Raw genomic sequence first — 19214 nt, 5'->3', positions numbered from 1 at the left:
CACAACCAATTGAGTGTCACTGTTGCGGGTCTGGATGTACCGGGGACCCCCACACTGTAACTCTCACTTCTCGGCCGGAACCAGGCCAGCATCCTGGCCGCGTTCCTGTAGTTCTGGAACTTCCGGGGACCCCCACACGGAGTTGCACCACTCACTTCACACGGGTGTGATTTTAGAACGATGAATGATGTGTTTTCCTTTCCTTTCTACCTAAGACAGGTAGGTAGCTATATTGCTCACAGAACCAATAATGGATATAATCAAAAAGGCTGATGTATTCAGAGATTTAAATTGAAAGACATGTTGTTTATTACAAGACAAAAGTATAACTGGAAAGCTTCAATAAGGTCATGGGGCACCGAGCGGCAGTGTCTGTTAGAGCGGTTTAATAAAGGTTTCCTGATTAAATCAAGATCACATCAGGCTGATCTGATCACGGCTCTTCCTGGTGTTGTGCGTCCTTGATCAAGACACTCTCCGTCATCCCAGAGAGCAGGTTGGCATCTTGCATGGCTGCATCTGCCTGACGGTGAATATGAGGCGCAGGACTACGTATAAAGTACTTTGAGGTTGATTTGAAGACTAGAAAAAAAGGGGCCTCATAAATGCAGTTCGATTTACCATAATGGACATTTTATTACAAGTCATGGCAGCTCAAATGAGGTTGGCTCATACTGACAAGTGAATAGTTGGAGAGACATACCCGTATATACAGTACACCGACTACAGTATCCATGTGTAACTCAAACAAGAGACATATGTTCATTAACTTCAACTTAAATTGATCAAAGGAAGCATCGGTTGTGTGTGTGTGTGTGTGTGTGTGTGTGTGTGTGTGTGCGCATGCGTTAGTAGTCCAGGTAGAGCAGGGAGGCAGCTGTGGCAAGCAAGGCGACTGCAGAGGCAACTGCTACGCCTAAAAAAACAGAGCAGTCAATTATAAATTGCACCCGTGTAAACTGTATACTTTTATAGTTACTGTGTGTGTGTGTGTGTGTGTGTGTGTGTGTGTGTGCGCGCTTCCTGGAATGCCACCCCACTCAGCAGCAGCTGCAAGGGTCAATAGGTCATACTCTGTAAACAGCAGGGCCAATATGTCCTACTCAAACATGCATAGGGATATACAGACAAAGGGACACACGAAGCTATTCATTGGAGACTGTGTGCACTGCTCAAAAAGGCACACATGCACACACACAGTATAACTGTATATTATTTGGTGTGTATAGGTGAGAGAGGCATGTATTTCTTGTATGCAGCGAAATGCATGGGAGGGTGTTGAAATTTGTGTTTTTGTGTGTTTGTTAGTTAGCAAGACAACTTGAAATCGAATGGGAAGATTTTCCAAAAATAATTTGGGAAGAACAATAAGTAGGCCACCCTGGAGAAAGGGCAAAGGCCAAAAGGTACAATCAAGAAACATAGAAGAAAATATGTTGGTGTAGGAAGGGTGTATTTTGTATAATTTACCAATGTAGTTGATCTTTTTGGGCACCAGGGATTTCTCAACAATGGGCTCTGGATACACTGTTGAGAGACATTGCACACTCATGTCATACAATATGCAAACCTTATACCAGTGATACTCAACCTCAGGCCCGCGGGCCACATCAGGCCCGCGGGACCATTATGACTGGCCCACCAATGAAAATCTAAAAAAAAGAAGAAAAAAAAAAAATCTGGAAAATGAAATAAAAATAAATAAATCTGAATGAAGTTATCTTTAATTACATTATTATAAGTAATACTATTAGAGTTGTACTATTACTCGAACGAAAATAAAAGCTTGGGGGGGGGGGAGATGCAATGCAAATGAAAGACATATACTGTGTATCCCTATTCCCTGACATAATTTTATAGCTAAACGGACAGAATTCTATTTTATTTGAATGATGAAACCCAGCTGCCATTAATAGTTGGAAATGGAAATGGAAATGGAAATTGCGGAAATGGAAATTGCGGAAATTGGAATTGCGGAAATTGCGGAAATTGCGGAAATGGAAATTGCGAAAATTGCGGAAATTGCGGAAATGCGGAAATGGAAATTGCGGAAATGGTGGAAATGGAAATTGCGGAAATGAAAATTGAGGAAATTGCGGAAATTGCGGAAATGGTAATTGCGGAAATTGCTCTTCACTTATAGCTATCTATTTTCAGGTAGATTGTTTTATTTTACTCAGTCAGCCATATCACTACTAATTTTTTTTCATGAAAAAGGTCATAGCTGGGTAATCTATTTTCAGGCAAATTGTGTTTATTGTATTTTATTTTACTCAGCCATAACAATTTATTTTCTGTTAACCAACTTGCTGGCTGGCTGGCAGGCAGGCAGACAGCTACTCATAGACAGGCAGACAGACAGACAGCTACTCATGGAGAATTGGACAGGCAGGCAGTCAGACAGCTACTCATAGACAGGCAGACAGACAGCTACTCATGGAGAATTGGACAGGCAGGCAGACAGCTACTCATGGACAATTGGACAGGCAGGAAGGCAGACAGCTACTCATAGACAGACAGACAGCTACTCATGGACAATTGGACAGGCAGGAAGGCAGACAGCTACTCATAGACAGACAGACAGCTACTCATAGACAATTGGGCAGGCAGTTAGACAGCTACTCATAGACAGACAGACAGCTACTCATGGACAATTGGACAGGCAGGAAGGCAGACAGCTACTCATAGACAGGCAGACAGACAGCTACTCATGGACAATTAGGCAGGCAGACAGCTACTCATAGACAGGCAGACAGATAGCTACTCATGGACAATTAGGCAGGCAGGCAGACAGCTACTCAGACAGGCAGACAGACAGCTACTCATGGACAATTGGACAGGCAGGCAGGCAGACAGACAGCTACTCATAGACAGGCAGGCAGACAGCTACTCATAGACAGGCAGACAGTAAGACAGCTACTCATTGACAGACAGACAAATAACTACTCATGGACAGACAGACAGACAGGCAGGCAGGCAGGCAGGCAGGCAAAGAGCTACTCATGTTATTTTATTATGTTATTATAACAGCTACTCATGTTATGTGCAATAATTTGTGCAGTTATGGAAACAGCTCTTTGTGTTTATGCAAGAAAATGTAACACATTTATTTATTTACATATTGTGTGCATGCACATTGTACTTTGATACATTTTGCGAAAATAAAGCAATTGAAAGAGAGAAGTTATCAAGTATCATTAATGTCGTAATTTTATCTACTGGCCCCTGGCCCCTTGCCATTTTTGTAATGTGGCCCACAGGTAAATCTATTTGAGTATCCCTGCCTTATACTATACAACAGGGGTGGGCAACTGGCGGCCCGGGGGCCACATGCGGCCCCCGCCTTCACTTAATGTGGCCCTCAGGTTAATATCAGAATACTGATATAGTATTGATTTCAGCTGTTTACAATTCCAAACCCGCTTTAATTACTTCAAGACTAGTATTAAAATGTTAGATCTTTTTGTGTCCAATGTAGTTATGTTAACAGTTCATAAAGTTAACATAACTATAACTAAATGCATTTTAAATTAATTAAAATTTTACTTTTCAGGATTCCCATTCAAAAATAGCAAATTATTCAGGTTTTCAATTCAAATATAGCAAAAATTGCTGATGTACAAGCTCAAAACGCGTCGCATTGCGATGCGTTTTGAGCTTGTACATCAGCAATTTTTTGATACGACAGTAATATGCAATGTGGCCCTCTGGAGTGGGTGAGGAAAAATAGTGGCCCTCTCCATAGTCAAAGTTGCCCAGCCCTGCTATACAACTTGTGCAAATGTGCACCCAATGCACATTATTCACCTTTTATTACCATACCTTGGCTAATTTCCCCACAAGGGATCAATGTTAACCTGACTCCGCCAGATGGCAGGAGCAGTGAGTTCCTCCTCCTGCTCCCATCTGGTCTCTCTCGGGCAGAGCACTGCCATAGCGCAAATGTAAACACAACCTAACAAAACTCAAAATTATTATGGAAATATCAGATTTTTGTCCCGCTGCTTCTGGTTCATCGTTTCTGCTTGAGAGAGATCAGATGCAGACAGGAGGGAACTCAATACTGCCGCAATCTGGCGGAGTCAGGTTACAATAACGTGGATCTAATTGAACTGAAATGATGCTAATGATGTTAATATTTACACCAATGCAGAGTCACACAGCCATTCTCCACCTTCTGTCTCTGTGATGTCCCCTGCTGTTTCCAGTGTGACGTCCAAGTCCTGCTCAGCTGCCTCTATGTCCAGGATTTCTTTTAACCGGTCAGTCACCTCAGCAAGGCCCTCGTCACTGAACTGGTAGTCGCACACACACACAGGTCCTGCCCCGCCGACCGGACAGAATACACGGCGAGGAAAAGCAAAGCGGTCTGAGATAGAAAGAGACAAAGGCAGACAGAGTCAGATGACACGAAAGTATTTGCATGAAATGATTTTTGTTTACACTGTATGATCAAACTCTCTTGTGATGGTAATGAGAGTGCAGACAAGTAGAAATGACCAGGATGAGTTGGGTTTTGTTGAAGTATCCAATTACAGGACTGGCACTGGACCAGTATGCCACTATGACCATAATGTAGTCATTCTTGGTTCTGTTTGAATTAGCGTCCAGCATAAGCCTATGTGTGTGCATGTGCGTGTGAGCACGTACAGTATGTGTGTATCTGTGTAGTGTGTACCAATCTGTTGCCCACCTTTGGAGCTGGCCTTGCTGTCCTCCTCCGCTGTCAACAGTTCTTCCAGAAGCATCTGGGCCCTCACAGCGACGGTGGACACCACATCCCGTTTCAACAGCTGTGTTCAGATAAAACTAATTAGAATGCAAGTATGAAAATCACCCATTTTTGGTCACTAAAGTATGTATTTTCTCTGTTTGACAACAGCAAACCTTTTGTACATTCATACATTTGAAAAACATATTTGGTAAATCTCAAAGTCACAAAACCTGAAGGAGAGCATTTTAACACAGGTCAGACCTTGACTACAGCTGGACTTCCATAGAGGATAAGTTGTTCTGAGGCATTCTAATGTTTACCTTCTCAGCTAGTTTAGCTTTTGGTTTGTTGCTGTGTAGGTAGGCTCTGGCGTGTACCGCTCCTGTCACTGACACACTACCTCCACACTGCTGCACCACAGCTGTAGTCCGCTGCTCATACTGACACGACTGACGACAGAGAGTATGGGAGGAGAGAGAGGAAGAATCAGAAAAACAGAGAAGAGGAAGACAAAGACATACATAGACAGAAGAATAGTATGACAACTATTACAGTATATGAAACGTAGAACAAATTATTTTCAGGAGACAATGGTGAAGAGCTGTGCAGAGATCATTTATTTTCATTGAATGATGCGATGCATTGCTTCATGCATTTGTCGGTGCAGATTTGTAACGTCTCTCTCGATACTGCCAACATCTAAGCATTCCTTTTAACTAGGGAAATAAAACTACATCCACTCTTAAATTCCTACATTTTGTTTTTAATTATTTCAAAACATTTAAAAAAAATCATAACCCCCCCCCCCCACAAATTATCCTTAATTAAAAACAAATTAAATAATTCCTCGAAAGAATTGAATGGTGAAAATAGCAGATCTACAAGCTCACAATGTGTAGAGATGCGAAACATTGTGGATCTGCTATTTTCACTAGCTTGGGTCCTGGGGAGAACTCTCTTGGGAACCAGTGCACTAGCGACTCCTGCTGGTTGGTGGCCAGTTCTGCAGGGAGGGGAACTGATATGATAGTACTTTATTATCAGTTCACATTGAAAATTGTCTTGCAAAAACACAAAGTTCTGGGGAAGATAGCATCCTTCATGCCTCCAGTACCTCACTGTACGGTCAAAAAGAAGCATACATTGGGGGAACTGATAATGACTTAAAAGGGGGGTAACACACTGTGTGTGTGTGTGTGTGTGTGTGTGTGTGTGTGTGTGTGTGTGTGTGTGTCTTACCGGTGTGGTGAGAAGTTGAACTTTTAGTATCTGTTTCACATTCTTCTTCTAAAGAGGAAAGATGGAAAGTGGGTACGTTTATTTTTTTCATAAAGACAACAATAAAGAAAAAGTCTAATATCCTCCCACTGTTTATTACAAGTTAAACATTTTGTTCTATTAACAGTGTGTGCATGAATTACTGTTCATAAAATGCTTTGGCTGTGTTTGTTAAGGTCAGGTTTGCTGCTCTTTCTAAACAATATCTTGAATATGTGGGAGTTGCTACTGTAAATGCAGTCTGCCATTGACAGGTGAGCAGCCTCACTGGAGCAAGATGGGTTTAAAAGTCAACACCCAACACTCAAGGTGCCCATGAGCAAGTCCCAATGGTGTGAATGTTACAGTAGGTAAACAATGTTAATATATCTCCTATCATTCCTGCCTTTAAAAGCCAGGTACTGTAGATCTATTATCACCTGTCCTGCTGTAAGCTCTGTGTCATCTGGGAGCCTCTTTCCATTGATGAGACAAACTCCACTCTCAATCTGCTGTGTCCATGTTTTCAATCCCTCCTGAAACAAAGATCGACCAGAGACGGTTTCATTCGCTTTTACATTGATTGCATATGTAAAGAATATTCTTTACCTCATATTCATAATCATCTGTGTGTGTGTGTGTGTGTGTGTGTGTGTGTTTATATTATTTTAATATCCTCAATATTGTTGCTGTTATCTGGTAAGTGTGTATCTATGTTAGTATGCAGTACTACTATGTTTGTGTACAGTGTACCACTGCCCATACCTTTAGACATTTCTCCACATCTTCTAGGCTCGTTCTGTTCTCTGGCATGGGTACCAGAAGCTCCACTCTGAGAGAACATGACACCATTGGCCAGGAGGCAGACACGCCTGATTGGTACTTCCAGTCAGCAGGCTTGGCTGTGCTCTGTAAGAGCCCGATCACAAAACAGTTTAGTTGCGGTACGATCTACAGTTCAGCTAACATGGCTAAGGATGGCAGCTGCAATACCGAATCAAAGGAAAGTAAACGCTGAACAAACCTTGGGGTCTTTCACATCAAAGGTTCTGCACACAGTTCTGACATAGAGGGTTAAAGAACCTTCACAAAATACTATTAGCATTTATTTATGAATTTATTCACTCACTCATTGTTTATTCACTTCCCCACTGATGTACTAATTTCATTCACTTATTTACACTTCTATCCACCTAGCCATCACCCAACCAAGAACTAAACCGTCTCTATCCACCTAGCCATCACCCAACCAAGAACTAAACCGTCTCTATCCACCTAGCCATCACCCAACCAAGAACTAAACTGTCTCTTTCATCCATGATTCTGTCCTTCGCTCTGACCATTCATCCATCTCTCCATCCCTTCCTCAACTTATGCTCCTCCCTCCTCTGCATTCATTGGTTGTGTTGAGGACATAACATTATCAGAACGATATAAGAAATCGGTGTCAGGCCTAGCGGTCCGGGCACCTGTCTCTCTTCATTAATACTATTCAATAAAGGCAGAGAAAGCCAAAGAAATGTGTCAAAGGATACTTTCTTGTTTTTGAGTTGATGTGTAATGTGATGCGGTCTGTGATGTCATCATCTGCAAGGCTCCACAGATGACCTCTGGAGATCAGGTTCTCTATTCCAAATACCAGCTACACACAGACACAATAAACAGAGGACAGAAATATTGTATGTAGTGGTAATGACATACGGATGTGTGCATATCGTATGCACTCAGACATACTTTAAACTTTAGCTTACATTTAGGTAAACTTTTAGTCTATGTGTACCTGTCACATTTCAGCAGTGTTTGTGTTTGTGTGTGTGTGAAGCTGACCTGTCTCAGAGTGTTCAGTGTGTCCTTGGCATCAACATCAGTAATCATGAAGATTCCCAGTACAGACAGGCCTCCAGGCAGCATCCTGGACACCTGGAAACACACAGAAGAAATACTACTGTCATCATAACACACAATAACAACATAACAGCAGCACCTACTGTACAAGTTAATACACTTGGTCTCCCTGCTCTTCTATCGAGTACCTTTCTCTCCTGAGCAGATCAGTGGTACAATCATTAGCTAATAGCTATTGCACACAACCCCCGGGTTCAAATCCAGGGTAGAACAGGAAAGCTACATAGTGCAGCTTCAATTGAAAAAAGTTACACAGTATTTACTTGAACCCATTTAGACCTCTAAATCTATTTGTTTATTCAAAAACGTTTAAAGAAATCATGTAGCAATATACATACAGTAGCAACTAGCAACATCTCTTTCCAGGTTTTTAAAGTTATAATCGGTTAAAATATCCTTTCTGACATCTAGAAAACAGCAGCAGCTCATTGATCCAAATTAACAGCCAGGAGCTCCAAAAATACTTTGGTCGCTCGCAACTGTGTTTCTCATCATCATCATCATAACATTTATTTCAAAGAAAGTTGAGGGGCAGGTCCTGATTTTCAATGTAGCAAAGATACAAATGTAATCCTGTTCTATGACTGTAGAGTAATTGTTACATAACTTGATTGAAATAATATACATTTTATTCTCTTTGATGCAAATTTCCAAGGTAAACACTGTCATATAGTTATTTACATCACAGGTTACCTGTGATGTGACAAGATGATTTGGAGGTTACCTGTCGGGCGTGCTCAGTGGTCCACTCCAGGTCTTGTTTGCTCAATAAGCTCCCAGCCACTGGAGTAGAACCTTCCCTCTGGGGGGTCTGTGTTGCCATGACAACAAAATCTCTCTGTGCAGAACTCTAAAAAGAGGGCAGATCATGCACATTAATCTTACATGGTACAGTGTCCAGAAACCAGCCACTCTGAATCCCCCCCATTCAATGGAAATGAATTACATCCAAAATCCATTCTATGGGGTATCCCCAAACCCCATTTAATTGTATTAAAGACCAGGGTTATACAAATAGACCGGGTGCTGCTGAGAAAGAATCCTGCCAGAGCCTGGGTGTGGTGTGTCCCCATGAGTTTAATCAAGGTAAAGAATGAAGATAAAATATTCTGGATAGTGGACTGGCCATGCATACATTGCATGTGACAGAAAAGTGACACCCAACACAATTGTAGACACACAACACAAGCAAGTGTGTTGTGTTCCAGGTGTCCAATATGTCACTCTGTTATAATTATATGTAAGATATTGTGAATGTGAACAAAGAACAGCAACACGAATCATGACAATCTTACCTGGCCAATGAGCAGACCTACCACCCCCGTTGCTCCTGATGCACAGAGGCCTGACAGATAATTTTCTACTCCATCTTCTACTATATAACCACGACCCATGTTGAATACTAGAGAGAGAGAGAAAGAGAGATTACAGTGTACTGTACGTGCAGGTGACATACCAGTCCAGTGATGGTTAACACAGCATGAATGAATGTATGCTCCATTTTATTACAGTAAGTTAACTTTGTTAACGCCATTTGGGTCATATTTACATCACCCTCTCGTCTATCTACACAACTGACAACACATACAAGCTAAAAAAAGCTACATGCATCATAAATGATCAGTGTTTACATACCTGAATAGTGAGTATAGAGTGAAACCACAGCTCCCACATGAGCCCACTCCGGCTCTCTTGTAATGTTGACAGCTGTCGCGACTACACGTCAGCAGAGCCGGATCACTGCAACTACCACAATGCTTTGCAGAGCAGCAGACTGCAAAAGTGTTTCCGTCGCATACCAATGATGTGATAACGTGGTTCAGGTTCATCTTTACACTGCTAACAGATTCTCATCCAGTGTTACTAAAGATTAAACCCTTTCCATTAGCTTTTTTGGGGGGCGATTTGGAGGTTTTGGAGCCATGTCGGCCGTTCTGCTCCAGGCTCTGGAGCGGGCGGAGTTGAATAAGCTCCCGAAAGGCGTCCAGAACAAGCTGGAGAAGTTTATAACCGAGTTGCAGAGCACGAACGACGCGCTCAAGACGGAACATGAGCGCTTCAAAGCGGACCTTGGTGAGTGATGATAACCCGGCCGGCGGTGAAACTGTCATCCGAGATAACAGAACTCCTGGGTCTCAAACAAGACACTTCATAAACGGTCCACGGACTATAGTATACAGGCGTGACGTGACAGTGTTTGTCCATTGTTAGGGTCTTCAAATCACCCCGGGTATTGTTGCTAACTAGTTAGCGAGCCCGCTTTCCAGTTCATGTTGAAACAATCAACATACAAGATCGATATACAGCCAATGAGTGTGAAGGGATGCTGAATGCACATTATGATTCGTGGCAGCATTCATCATATGATTTTAGCAGGTGACATTTGTTTAGAATTGTGATGAAAGCTAACCTCACCTGTTAACTATCTGTCTTAAAGTTGTGTGTTGCTGTGTTCCCAGTGGCTGGAGAATGGCTTGACACTACAAGTTACCCCCCCACCATAGGCCCTGGCACTATATTCTTATAATGTCCAGGCTACCATAGGATATGCCCATGTGTCTACCATAAGCCTAGAAAGCCATGATCTGGCTCGGGGTATTTCCCCCAGTGTCTAGCATAGGCTGCTAATACTGCTATGCCATGGCACACAATCTTTCTCCAATGGCCTGGCATTATCCCTCCAAATGTCCAGTATGGACGTGCTTCCCCTTCTTTGTATTCATTGACTGGCTGATATATCTTGGCAGATCCAATGTCCACTCCTGTCTACCATAGGTTATGCTCTGACAGTAGTAACATGTCACTTAAAGTAACGTGACACTTAAAGTGGCAGTCATCACACAACTGTGGTCCACACACATTGTCCATGACGTCCTCTGCTACTACCAGTAAGACACCTGAGGGCGAGAAGCGACCTAAGGTCACGTGCACTGCACATCCACCTGGGTGACAGCAGACTGCTGGGCGAGTGGGCGAGTGCTGGTGCTTTGGAAAGGGGGGTCAGATCAACATATTCGCCTGGGTGACAGCAGACTGCTGAGCGAGCTCTGGCCCTTTAGCATGGGGGGTCAGATCAGCATATGGAATGAATTCTGTACTGGCCATATATGGAGCAAGTCTTGAGTGTACAGGGTTTGATGAGGTAAAAACAACATATGGAATGTCAGAACAGGTCAGCTCCTATGGAGATCTATTATTGGTTTGAAAATATGTTATTTACTATAGAATTTGTAAGATATGCCTGAATAATCATGAGACATACTATTTTTTTGATGAGGTGATGTTTGTTTTTCTGAAGGGATGGAGACATAATGTTGACCTGTATCTTTTGATGTTGTTTACCCCTACAGAGCAGCAGTATTTTGATGTGGAGAAAAGACTGACGGAGAGTCAGGAGCAGACCTTGACCATCAGTAGAGACCTACAGAAGGTCAAAGAAGAGAATAAGAGACTTGGTGAGTATACTCTACAGAGAATGTTTCAGTCCCATGGAAACAACAAAGCCACTCTTCATTGTAACCTGTGGTCATTTGTATCCAGTACAGCTGCACAATATTGACAGAATTATATGTGCAAACGTATAATGGTCATTTTGGTCAGTACTCGGTATTGGGTTAAGAAAGTCAAATATTCAGCACAGCATCATAATTCTGCAAAACCCCCTAAAACATTTGTTTTTTATTATTTAATGCAATTAGGATCCTCATGTGAAATGTGTGTTTTATTCAGTATTATATTTCAATATTTCTGTGAGCTATCTTGTAGCCATTTCTGTTTCTGTCTGAAGTCATCTTTAATGACTCAGGCTTCAGTCATTTGGTATTAGACTTCCACAGCGCTCAGTCAAGTAGCTCTGTTCTTGGAGCAAAAATAACTTTGTCCTCTGGTGGATCACTACTAAATAAAGCTTTTGTTCTTATACTACTGTCGCTTTGAAGATGAGGAACTGAGCACTCTGAAGGGAATAGAGGGAGAGAGCTCTGATGACAAACCAGTACAGCAGGTGGGCACGCACGCACACACACACACACACACACACACACACACACACACACACACACACACACACACACACACACACACGCAATCATTTGAACTTGCATTCAACTTTAACATTATTCAATATTCATATACTGTAACACATGTCAAATCTGGACATTATTTAAACCTTTGTGTTTATATTTGTGTGTTTTTTATGTGTTTATGTATCAGACCAAAGCCAAGTATGAAATTGAGGCAGAGAGGAGGGAGCTGGCCAGACTCCTGGAGAAGAGAAACCAGGAAGTGGAAAACTATATTGGTGAGACTTCCACAACTATACTCGCACACAGTACAAACAAGGCCTATGATGGTCAAATTTTTCTGCCGTTTTCTGTTGGAGTATAACTACCACAACATTAGATACTGCTAAAATAAATGGATATTTAAAGGACCATACTGGCACTATTGCATGTTTCTCCCATCAATCTGCATAGTGCATACATACTGAATTGAAAGAAACCAATGGATTCTTGGAATGTCAAGAAAACTGGAAATTCTCAGCCTTAAAGGTAGAGTAAGTGATTTCACTCAAAAAACCTTAGGTTTCGTTTTTGGCTGTGGGACCTAAGCCTTCGTCCAATCAGGATAGAGAGTCAAAAACGAAACCTAAGGTTGTTTGACCCCCAGGGGTTATCTGGGGACAGGGAGGAACTCCTTATATGGTCAGCACACTCTATAGTAGAGAGGATTATCACAACAAAACTAAAAATAAGTGATATTTGAATTAAGTGAAATCACTTACTCTACCTTTAAAGTATACCGCATATAACTTCTAGACAGTTGACTAAACATGTTTAAAAAAATGTTCCTTTAATCTTCCTTCCTTCCTATTGCCTAAAATACTAGAATACCTCTTTTAGAAGTCTGTTTTGCACCCCCTCTCATTTATAGAATTTATTGCAGCCTACAGGGACTACAACACATTGATGAATTGGCATAACAACTAAATTGGTAGGGCAGAAAAAAGTGTCTTCTGAACTGATTTGTTTGTGTTTGCAGAGGATGTGAAGCGTCTGAATGACAAGCTGTCGGAGACCAGCAAAGCCAAGATCGATCTGCAGTTAAAACTGGATGAGATACAATCATCTGAAGTGTCCATACAGGTACACACTGGATATAATTAGACTACCATGCTTACTTGTTTTAAAGATGGCTTTTCCCATACGGCAATTAGACTGGGTTACTGACTGTCAACAGTGATTGATTGTTAAATTATCAGTCTTTTATTAATGAGATGTCCAGCAATTGATAATCCAAAATACCGTAGTACATTATAACGGGTCACAAAGCAAGGGCAAATCAAATGGGTTCAGATCTGAGCCAAGTCTCCTGAGGAGGCACGTCTGACGCCTGTCCTGGACGGGGTATCCGGACGTAAAAACAAATCCATTGAAACGGGTCACAAAGTCACTCTTTTCGCACATAATAAACTAAAGCAAACAAAGTGGATTCTGATAATGTAACATTAGGAAAATCACAGATTTGTTCTTAACCCAATGCCCATTGAGGCTGATTTCTTCTAAATCCACAGTTTTGTGTTAGTTTGTGTGATATAAGTGTGACTTTTAGACCTGTATTACTGTGCAATGTAAGTGAGGAGACTATTTTGTGTATTCTAGCACCGGGAGAAGCGCATGGAGCAGGAGAAGGAGTTACTCAAGAAACAAAATGAGTGGCTTAACGCTGAGCTGAAGACCAAAACAGAGGAACTTCTCAACACCAACAGAGAGAAGGGCAAAGAGCTCCTGGACATTCGCTGCAGTCTGGACAACACAAAGGAACAGGTAATACACACACGTGCTAAAAACTACTTTTTTATTTTGCTTTAAAGGTACAGTAAGTTATTTACTGTACTTGTTGTCTGATTGCTAAATCTGATAGCAATCATTGCTATAGAGCAGTGGTTCTCAAACTTGGAGGACCTCCATAACTAATATTAATCAATATCTGAGTCGTATGCAAATTTGGGCGACTTTGCTCTGAAGTGTGAACTTAGCTTTTCTGAGAGTGCAGTACACTTAACTAAGTAATTTTTTTTTTTAATACTGTTTTTATTAGGCTTTTTTTGTATGACAATTTCAGATTAGACAATGATAATAAGTAATTCAGTTAAATAAAAAATGAAAAAAAACAGGCAATGTAAATGTTCCACATACAGTATAATAAAAAAAGACATAAGTGTGATAAACATGAAAAAACTAAAAACATTTAAACAATGACAAGTGTGAACAGACAAACAAAACAGACAACAGGACAGACACTCTTGCTCTCAAACTTCCAACATGTTGTAAATTAAGTAAGTTACAGACATTCTTTTTTTTTAATAATAAAAAATAAAATAAAGAAAAAACACTCAGTTCCTTTTCCTTCAGTTCCTTTTCTTTCTTTCCAATTTTCTATTGTGCTATCTATTGTGTAGGAGGGGTTAACTAAGTAACTTAACATAATTCATATTGATAACTGTCTTCTGTAGAGCAGGTGACATTTTTCTCTCTTTCTCTCATCCAGGTGACCCGACTGGAGAGCCAGTTGACTTCTCTGAAGGAGACCAGTGACAGCCACCATAAGAGAGCTGAAGATCTAAATAATAAACTAAAACAGGTAACACACACTAGGGTACTATGGTTCATTCGTATTTCTTGAACAGCAGCGACACAAGTACATTTTTTATTTTCACTTCCACTTTTTTTGGGCCACATGGGTCTGCTTCTGGCTCCTGCTGGAATTCTGATCATTAACACCCGCTCCGGCAATGGACAGACACACAGTACGCTGGGCCTGCTGCTGATCAGTATTAATACATAGGTGTTTATTTACCTAAAAAAGATTATTTAAGACTGTAAATGATTCTGTCAATAACTCACAACGACATTTTGTTGCACCGCCTGTTCATGCCTGCAGCAAACCAAAAACCACCCGCTCACGCAAGATTCGCATTGGGATCCGTGGTATCCCAATACCAATGCAGGGTTCTGCCCACATGCAGTATCTAGTTTGTGCACACATCTTGTAACTACCGTAGATGGTCTACATTCATTCTTTCTGTCCCGGTCTCCAGGCTAAAGACCAACAGAGTGCTATGGAGGAGAAATATCGCAATGAACTCAACTCTCACATCAAGTTGTCCTCACTCTACAAAGTAAGGAAGACTGCAAGATGGCTGCATTAAATAAACACCAATTGTATTCCTGCTCCAGTATGTATAATGCAATGATGTGACGTGTGTTGCTCATGTAGGGTTCAGCGTCGGAATCTGAGAAAAGGAACCAGGAACTGAGCAGGGCAGTAGAAGAGCTCACCAAGCTGGTCAAAGACAATGGAGAGAGTAAGGGAGAAAGGGAAAGCCTCATTAATCAAAGATTGAAGAGCATAGTAGAGACACTCATCTGTACTAGAACTAAATTGTATTTCATTTAACCTTTCCATAATATTTATAATACTATATTATAGTATACTAATGTCTGGATAATTTGTCATGGCAGGCAAATTCCTTGTGTGGCTAATAAAAATGTTTTTTTCTTCTACTTAGGAACTGTTCTTTACATTTGTTGTATGTGGCAGAATATGTTAAACAACTACTGGTACTAAATTGGAAGTAAAGTCAAATATTAGATAAATATTAACTGCATAAATTGGACATGATGACATTGTTAGTTGATGATGATATCTATACTGTGGCATATGTGATTGATGTCCCTTGCTTATAGCCACTACGGTTCTGGAGAAGAAGGTGTTGGAAGAGGAGGGGCTTAAGGCTCGGATGGAGGCGGAGCTTAAAGAGAAGTTGAAGAAGTTGGAGAAGGAGGTGGAGAACGCCACACTGAGGGCCACTGCCAAACGCTGCTGTAAGAAATAAGAATACATATGCAGCTATTCCACCTGTCCCAAGTACAGACGAATGCACTGATATAACGACTAAAGCTGAGGAGTTATGTTTTATTGGCATAACTGTTAATATGTGTGCGTGCATTGCACTTGTACTTGCATTATGTGTCTGAAAAGATGCATGTGTGATTGTGTGTGTATGTACTATAGGTGTGCCCTCTCTGAGCGAGGAGCAGTTAGACTCCATGTGTCCCTCTGCAGCTGCCATAGCTGAGATTGTCAAGCCTGGTATGAAGTTCTTTGAGGTGAGCGTGCAGTAGTTTAAGTCCAATTTATACATCACCGTACGACAAATAACAGTGAAGATAATAGGCTCTGTGATAACTGTAGTCCTGGGTTTTCAGAAAGTTGCATCCATTTCCTGTTCTGGTTCATTTTTCCATAGCCTTGTTTATGTCACCTTCTGGAAACTAGGATGTTATGCACATTGCACAGAGACGATTAACTAACTGGTCTTCATGTCCTTCCCCTGTCTCCCTTCGCCATTTCTAATTTCCCAATATGACTCCAGTTGTATAACGCCTACGCAGAGTGTCAAACTCTGCTTCAGCTAGAGAAGCAGGAGACTCGGCGTGTCAGCAGGGTGCTGGATGAGATCGTCCAGGAAGTGGAGTCTAAGGCCCCTGTTCTTAAGAGGCAGAGAGTGGAGTATGAGAGCCTGCAGAAATCCATGGCTTCTCTGTGCCACAAACTGGAGCAGGCACGAATGGTGAGGAGAGGCAGAATGTTGTTTTTTTTTTTTGTGTGTCACACACATATCTATCGTCTTTCGTGCCAAAGTCCTGTTTATGGAGAAAAATAATAATTATTTAAATAAAAAACAAACAGACCATACAATTTGTATACCGGTACTTTGAAATGAGATTAGCATTATTGCTAATGGACACTCAGCATTCCATGTTATTTCTTTGACATTAGGAGATCCACAGTTTGCAGAAGGAGGGAGAGGAGGCCAAACAGCGCTGCTCTGCTCTGGAGCGAGACAAACTCAGGGTAGAGAGACAGCTGGAGGACACATCGACACAGGTACACACAGATCAAAATTATGACAAGATGGGATGAGACTTGTCTTTTGACAAAATAATTAATTCGACGTGGAGGTTAAACCCCTCGAGAAGACTGCTGACTTCAGACTTTATCGCGGCTGAGTGCCGACATTATTCTCTGCACTTTTTCAATAGATTTTGTTTTCAACCCAAACCTCTGATCCTTTGAGTTAATTTGACACCGCCTCATCCCTCCTTCATCTCCATCCAGGTGTGCACTCTCTTGGTGGAGTTGGAGGAGGCGAGGGGCAGACAGGTGACCCGGGAGGATGGTAGTTCTGCTGCCATCAGCAGCTCCTCTGAGGTCACAAGGCTGCAAAACACCCCCGATGCCACCAGCCTACAACAGGTGTCCTTCCGCAGTGTGGAGGAGCTACAGAGACAGAACCAGAGCCTGCTGGGAAGGCTGAGGGAGCTGGAGGAAGAGACGGAGAGGCAGAAGGGACAAGTAATATCAAAACGGTAGGGACTAGAAATGGTGGCACTGTCATTTATACTCTTATGCTACTAATACTTGTTCCGCTATATTGTATTGCATTTAAATGTGTCTCTCTCCTTGCCTGTCTGTTTCTCTATCTGTGTGTCCAGTGTTTCAGAGCTGGAGGGGACGGTGAATAATCTTCAGAAGGAAGTGGAGCAGCTCAAGGAGCAGAGGAACCAGCAGAAACAGCTGGCCGACTCCAACGGCAGACAGAGAGACATGTACAGGATCCTGTTGTCCCAGAGCACTGGCTTCAGCCTGCCTCCTCAAGGTACAATGACAGACCTGCCAACCTCTATGTATGTTGCATAGCAGGTACACATTTTGACATCAAGTACAATGTGTGAACCCTTAATCAAAGTACGCTGAAAACTGGTTATGCTCTAATACTTATACTGTCTGGCAACAAAGTCAAAACAAACAAACTGTCTCTCTCTCTCTCTCTCTCTCTCTCTCTCTCTCTCTCTCTCTCTCGTGCAGTAGGACTGCATGTTATTGATAGGCTACCGGTGAAAATATTGATTATTATTATTGAATTAATCTGTATAAAAAATGAACATAATTTTGTTATTGTTAAAGGTATCAATCACAATATTTCTATTACTCAGAAGTGTATAAGAAAATCATATTAGAGCGAGATTAAAACCTTGACTAATGAACTATAACTTTAAAGACGTAGTGAAATTAAAACTGTTTTTCACACTTTTAGACGATATCCGTGGTCATCATATGGGCATACAATTGATGCCAAAGCAATGGGAACAACGTCGATAAAAATCAAATTTGAATTAATTCCTTTGAATAAAAACGTGATGTGTGATGACCTGTCGAGTTCTGCATGAATAAAAAATTATCTTAATTTCATTCACCTGGTTGTTTCCATTGCTGCGTGTTCGTCCAAACACAGCTACCCCCTTTTTAATCTCATTCAAGATGACATCCAGACAGTGTATTATTCATTTTAATCAGCACGCTTAATCAGCACGCTAAATGTATCTGAAAGATTAGAAATAAGCCCCCCCCCCCCCCCCCTTCTATCGATTACTCACCCCGTGCAGGCTTGAATGTAGGGAGAATTGTTTGTTTTTGTCGCGTTCCTAAGCCAATAAGTTGTTGACCTGAGGGAGACTCAAAGAATCTCCATTGAATTCATGGGGTGGGCAAAAGGTTTTACTTGATTAAAGGTATTATGGGTGGTTGTGGTGTGCTGTCTCTGGTCTTCCTTTCACTGGGTGTTACAGTACATAACATATCTCCTGTCTGTGTCTCCTCTCCAGGTCCAGATCCCTTGTCTCAGACACCTCCATCTAAACCCTCTGTTCCAGCTACTCGCTCTATGCCTCAGAGAGCAGCCGCTGCAGAGTCGGCTCAGACTGCTCAGGCTAAAGCTGCTCTGAAACAGGTAGATGTACACACATTGTTGTCTTGGCGGTCTACATTCTTTTTTTTTAATCCTAAAGTTCACTGTCTTTTTCCGTGTGCGTTCCAGCTGACCGATGCCTTCACTCTGTATAAGAAGGAGAAGGGGGAGAATGACAAAATGATCAATGAAACCAATGACAGACTGCAGAAACAACTGACAGAGCTACGCTCCAACAAGGCCAAGTTATCCTCTCAGCTAGACTTTAACAACAAGAGGTAGGTATGAGGACTAACTGATGGCTTACTTACTGGTGCCTGCAGGTCTTGAAAGAGTCTTATATGTTTTAAATTTGGATATCTTAATTTCCTTAAATTGTCCCAGTGCGACTAGATGTGATCTACCGGTATTTTGTTCCACACCACCATTTCACAACTAACAGGAGTGAGACTCATAGTAGGCTAAATAAAGACGTCAAATATTTGGTGCTACATTTTTTGTCGTTTTTTCTTCTCAAAAGTGTGG

The 19214-nt window shown here is 41.6% G+C and overlaps 2 protein-coding genes across 2 annotated transcripts in view; one reads left to right on the top strand and one right to left on the bottom strand.

Moving 5' to 3' along the window:
- Positions 1 to 337: 337 nt before the first annotated feature.
- odr4 (odr-4 GPCR localization factor homolog) lies at positions 338 to 9593 on the bottom strand. The gene is made up of 14 exons (XM_080778614.1): positions 9512 to 9593; positions 9172 to 9278; positions 8601 to 8726; positions 7799 to 7891; positions 7507 to 7613; positions 6996 to 7032; positions 6737 to 6880; positions 6412 to 6507; positions 5954 to 6001; positions 5035 to 5163; positions 4694 to 4793; positions 4175 to 4369; positions 1471 to 1527; positions 338 to 916 (listed from the first exon to the last, which is right to left on the bottom strand). Exons 2-14 carry the CDS (start codon positions 9268 to 9270, stop codon positions 849 to 851), a joined length of 1299 nt encoding a protein of 432 aa, XP_080634740.1. The 5' UTR covers positions 9271 to 9278; positions 9512 to 9593; the 3' UTR covers positions 338 to 848.
- Positions 9594 to 9666: 73 nt separating this feature from the next.
- LOC308326180 (nucleoprotein TPR-like) overlaps positions 9667 to 19214 on the top strand; it is a gene marked incomplete at its 3' end in the record, with an annotated part of 35807 nt that continues 26259 nt past the window's right edge. Inside the window, exons 1-17 of the mRNA XM_080778989.1 lie at positions 9667 to 9949; positions 11227 to 11331; positions 11815 to 11879; positions 12089 to 12176; positions 12917 to 13020; positions 13537 to 13701; positions 14426 to 14518; positions 14976 to 15056; positions 15155 to 15242; positions 15625 to 15762; positions 15953 to 16047; positions 16314 to 16511; positions 16721 to 16828; positions 17060 to 17310; positions 17437 to 17600; positions 18607 to 18731; positions 18819 to 18967. Coding sequence (XP_080635115.1) covers positions 9799 to 9949; positions 11227 to 11331; positions 11815 to 11879; positions 12089 to 12176; positions 12917 to 13020; positions 13537 to 13701; positions 14426 to 14518; positions 14976 to 15056; positions 15155 to 15242; positions 15625 to 15762; positions 15953 to 16047; positions 16314 to 16511; positions 16721 to 16828; positions 17060 to 17310; positions 17437 to 17600; positions 18607 to 18731; positions 18819 to 18967 — 2168 coding nt within the window. The 5' untranslated portion in view covers positions 9667 to 9798. The remainder of the gene's footprint in view (positions 9950 to 11226; positions 11332 to 11814; positions 11880 to 12088; positions 12177 to 12916; positions 13021 to 13536; positions 13702 to 14425; positions 14519 to 14975; positions 15057 to 15154; positions 15243 to 15624; positions 15763 to 15952; positions 16048 to 16313; positions 16512 to 16720; positions 16829 to 17059; positions 17311 to 17436; positions 17601 to 18606; positions 18732 to 18818; positions 18968 to 19214) is intronic.

Source organism: Protomyctophum bolini (assembly GCF_963924005.1).
Source record: "Protomyctophum bolini genome assembly, chromosome: 12".
Classification (NCBI taxonomy): Eukaryota; Metazoa; Chordata; class Actinopteri; order Myctophiformes; family Myctophidae; genus Protomyctophum; species Protomyctophum bolini.
This window is presented reverse-complemented; position numbering and strand designations above follow the sequence as displayed.

Bases quoted from the DNA above. Each gene is read 5' to 3' on its own strand.
- odr4 (XM_080778614.1), bottom strand. From the start codon at position 9,270: ATGGGTCGTGGTTATATAGTAGAAGATGGAGTAGAAAATTATCTGTCA. The intron at 4,794-5,034 runs GTAAACATTAGA...ATCTGAACACAG, and splicing joins AAGCTAAACTAGCTGAGAAG to CTGTTGAAACGGGATGTGGT. The intron at 1,528-4,174 runs GTGGAGAATGGC...GTCTCTCAACAG, and splicing joins GGACATCACAGAGACAGAAG to TGTATCCAGAGCCCATTGTT.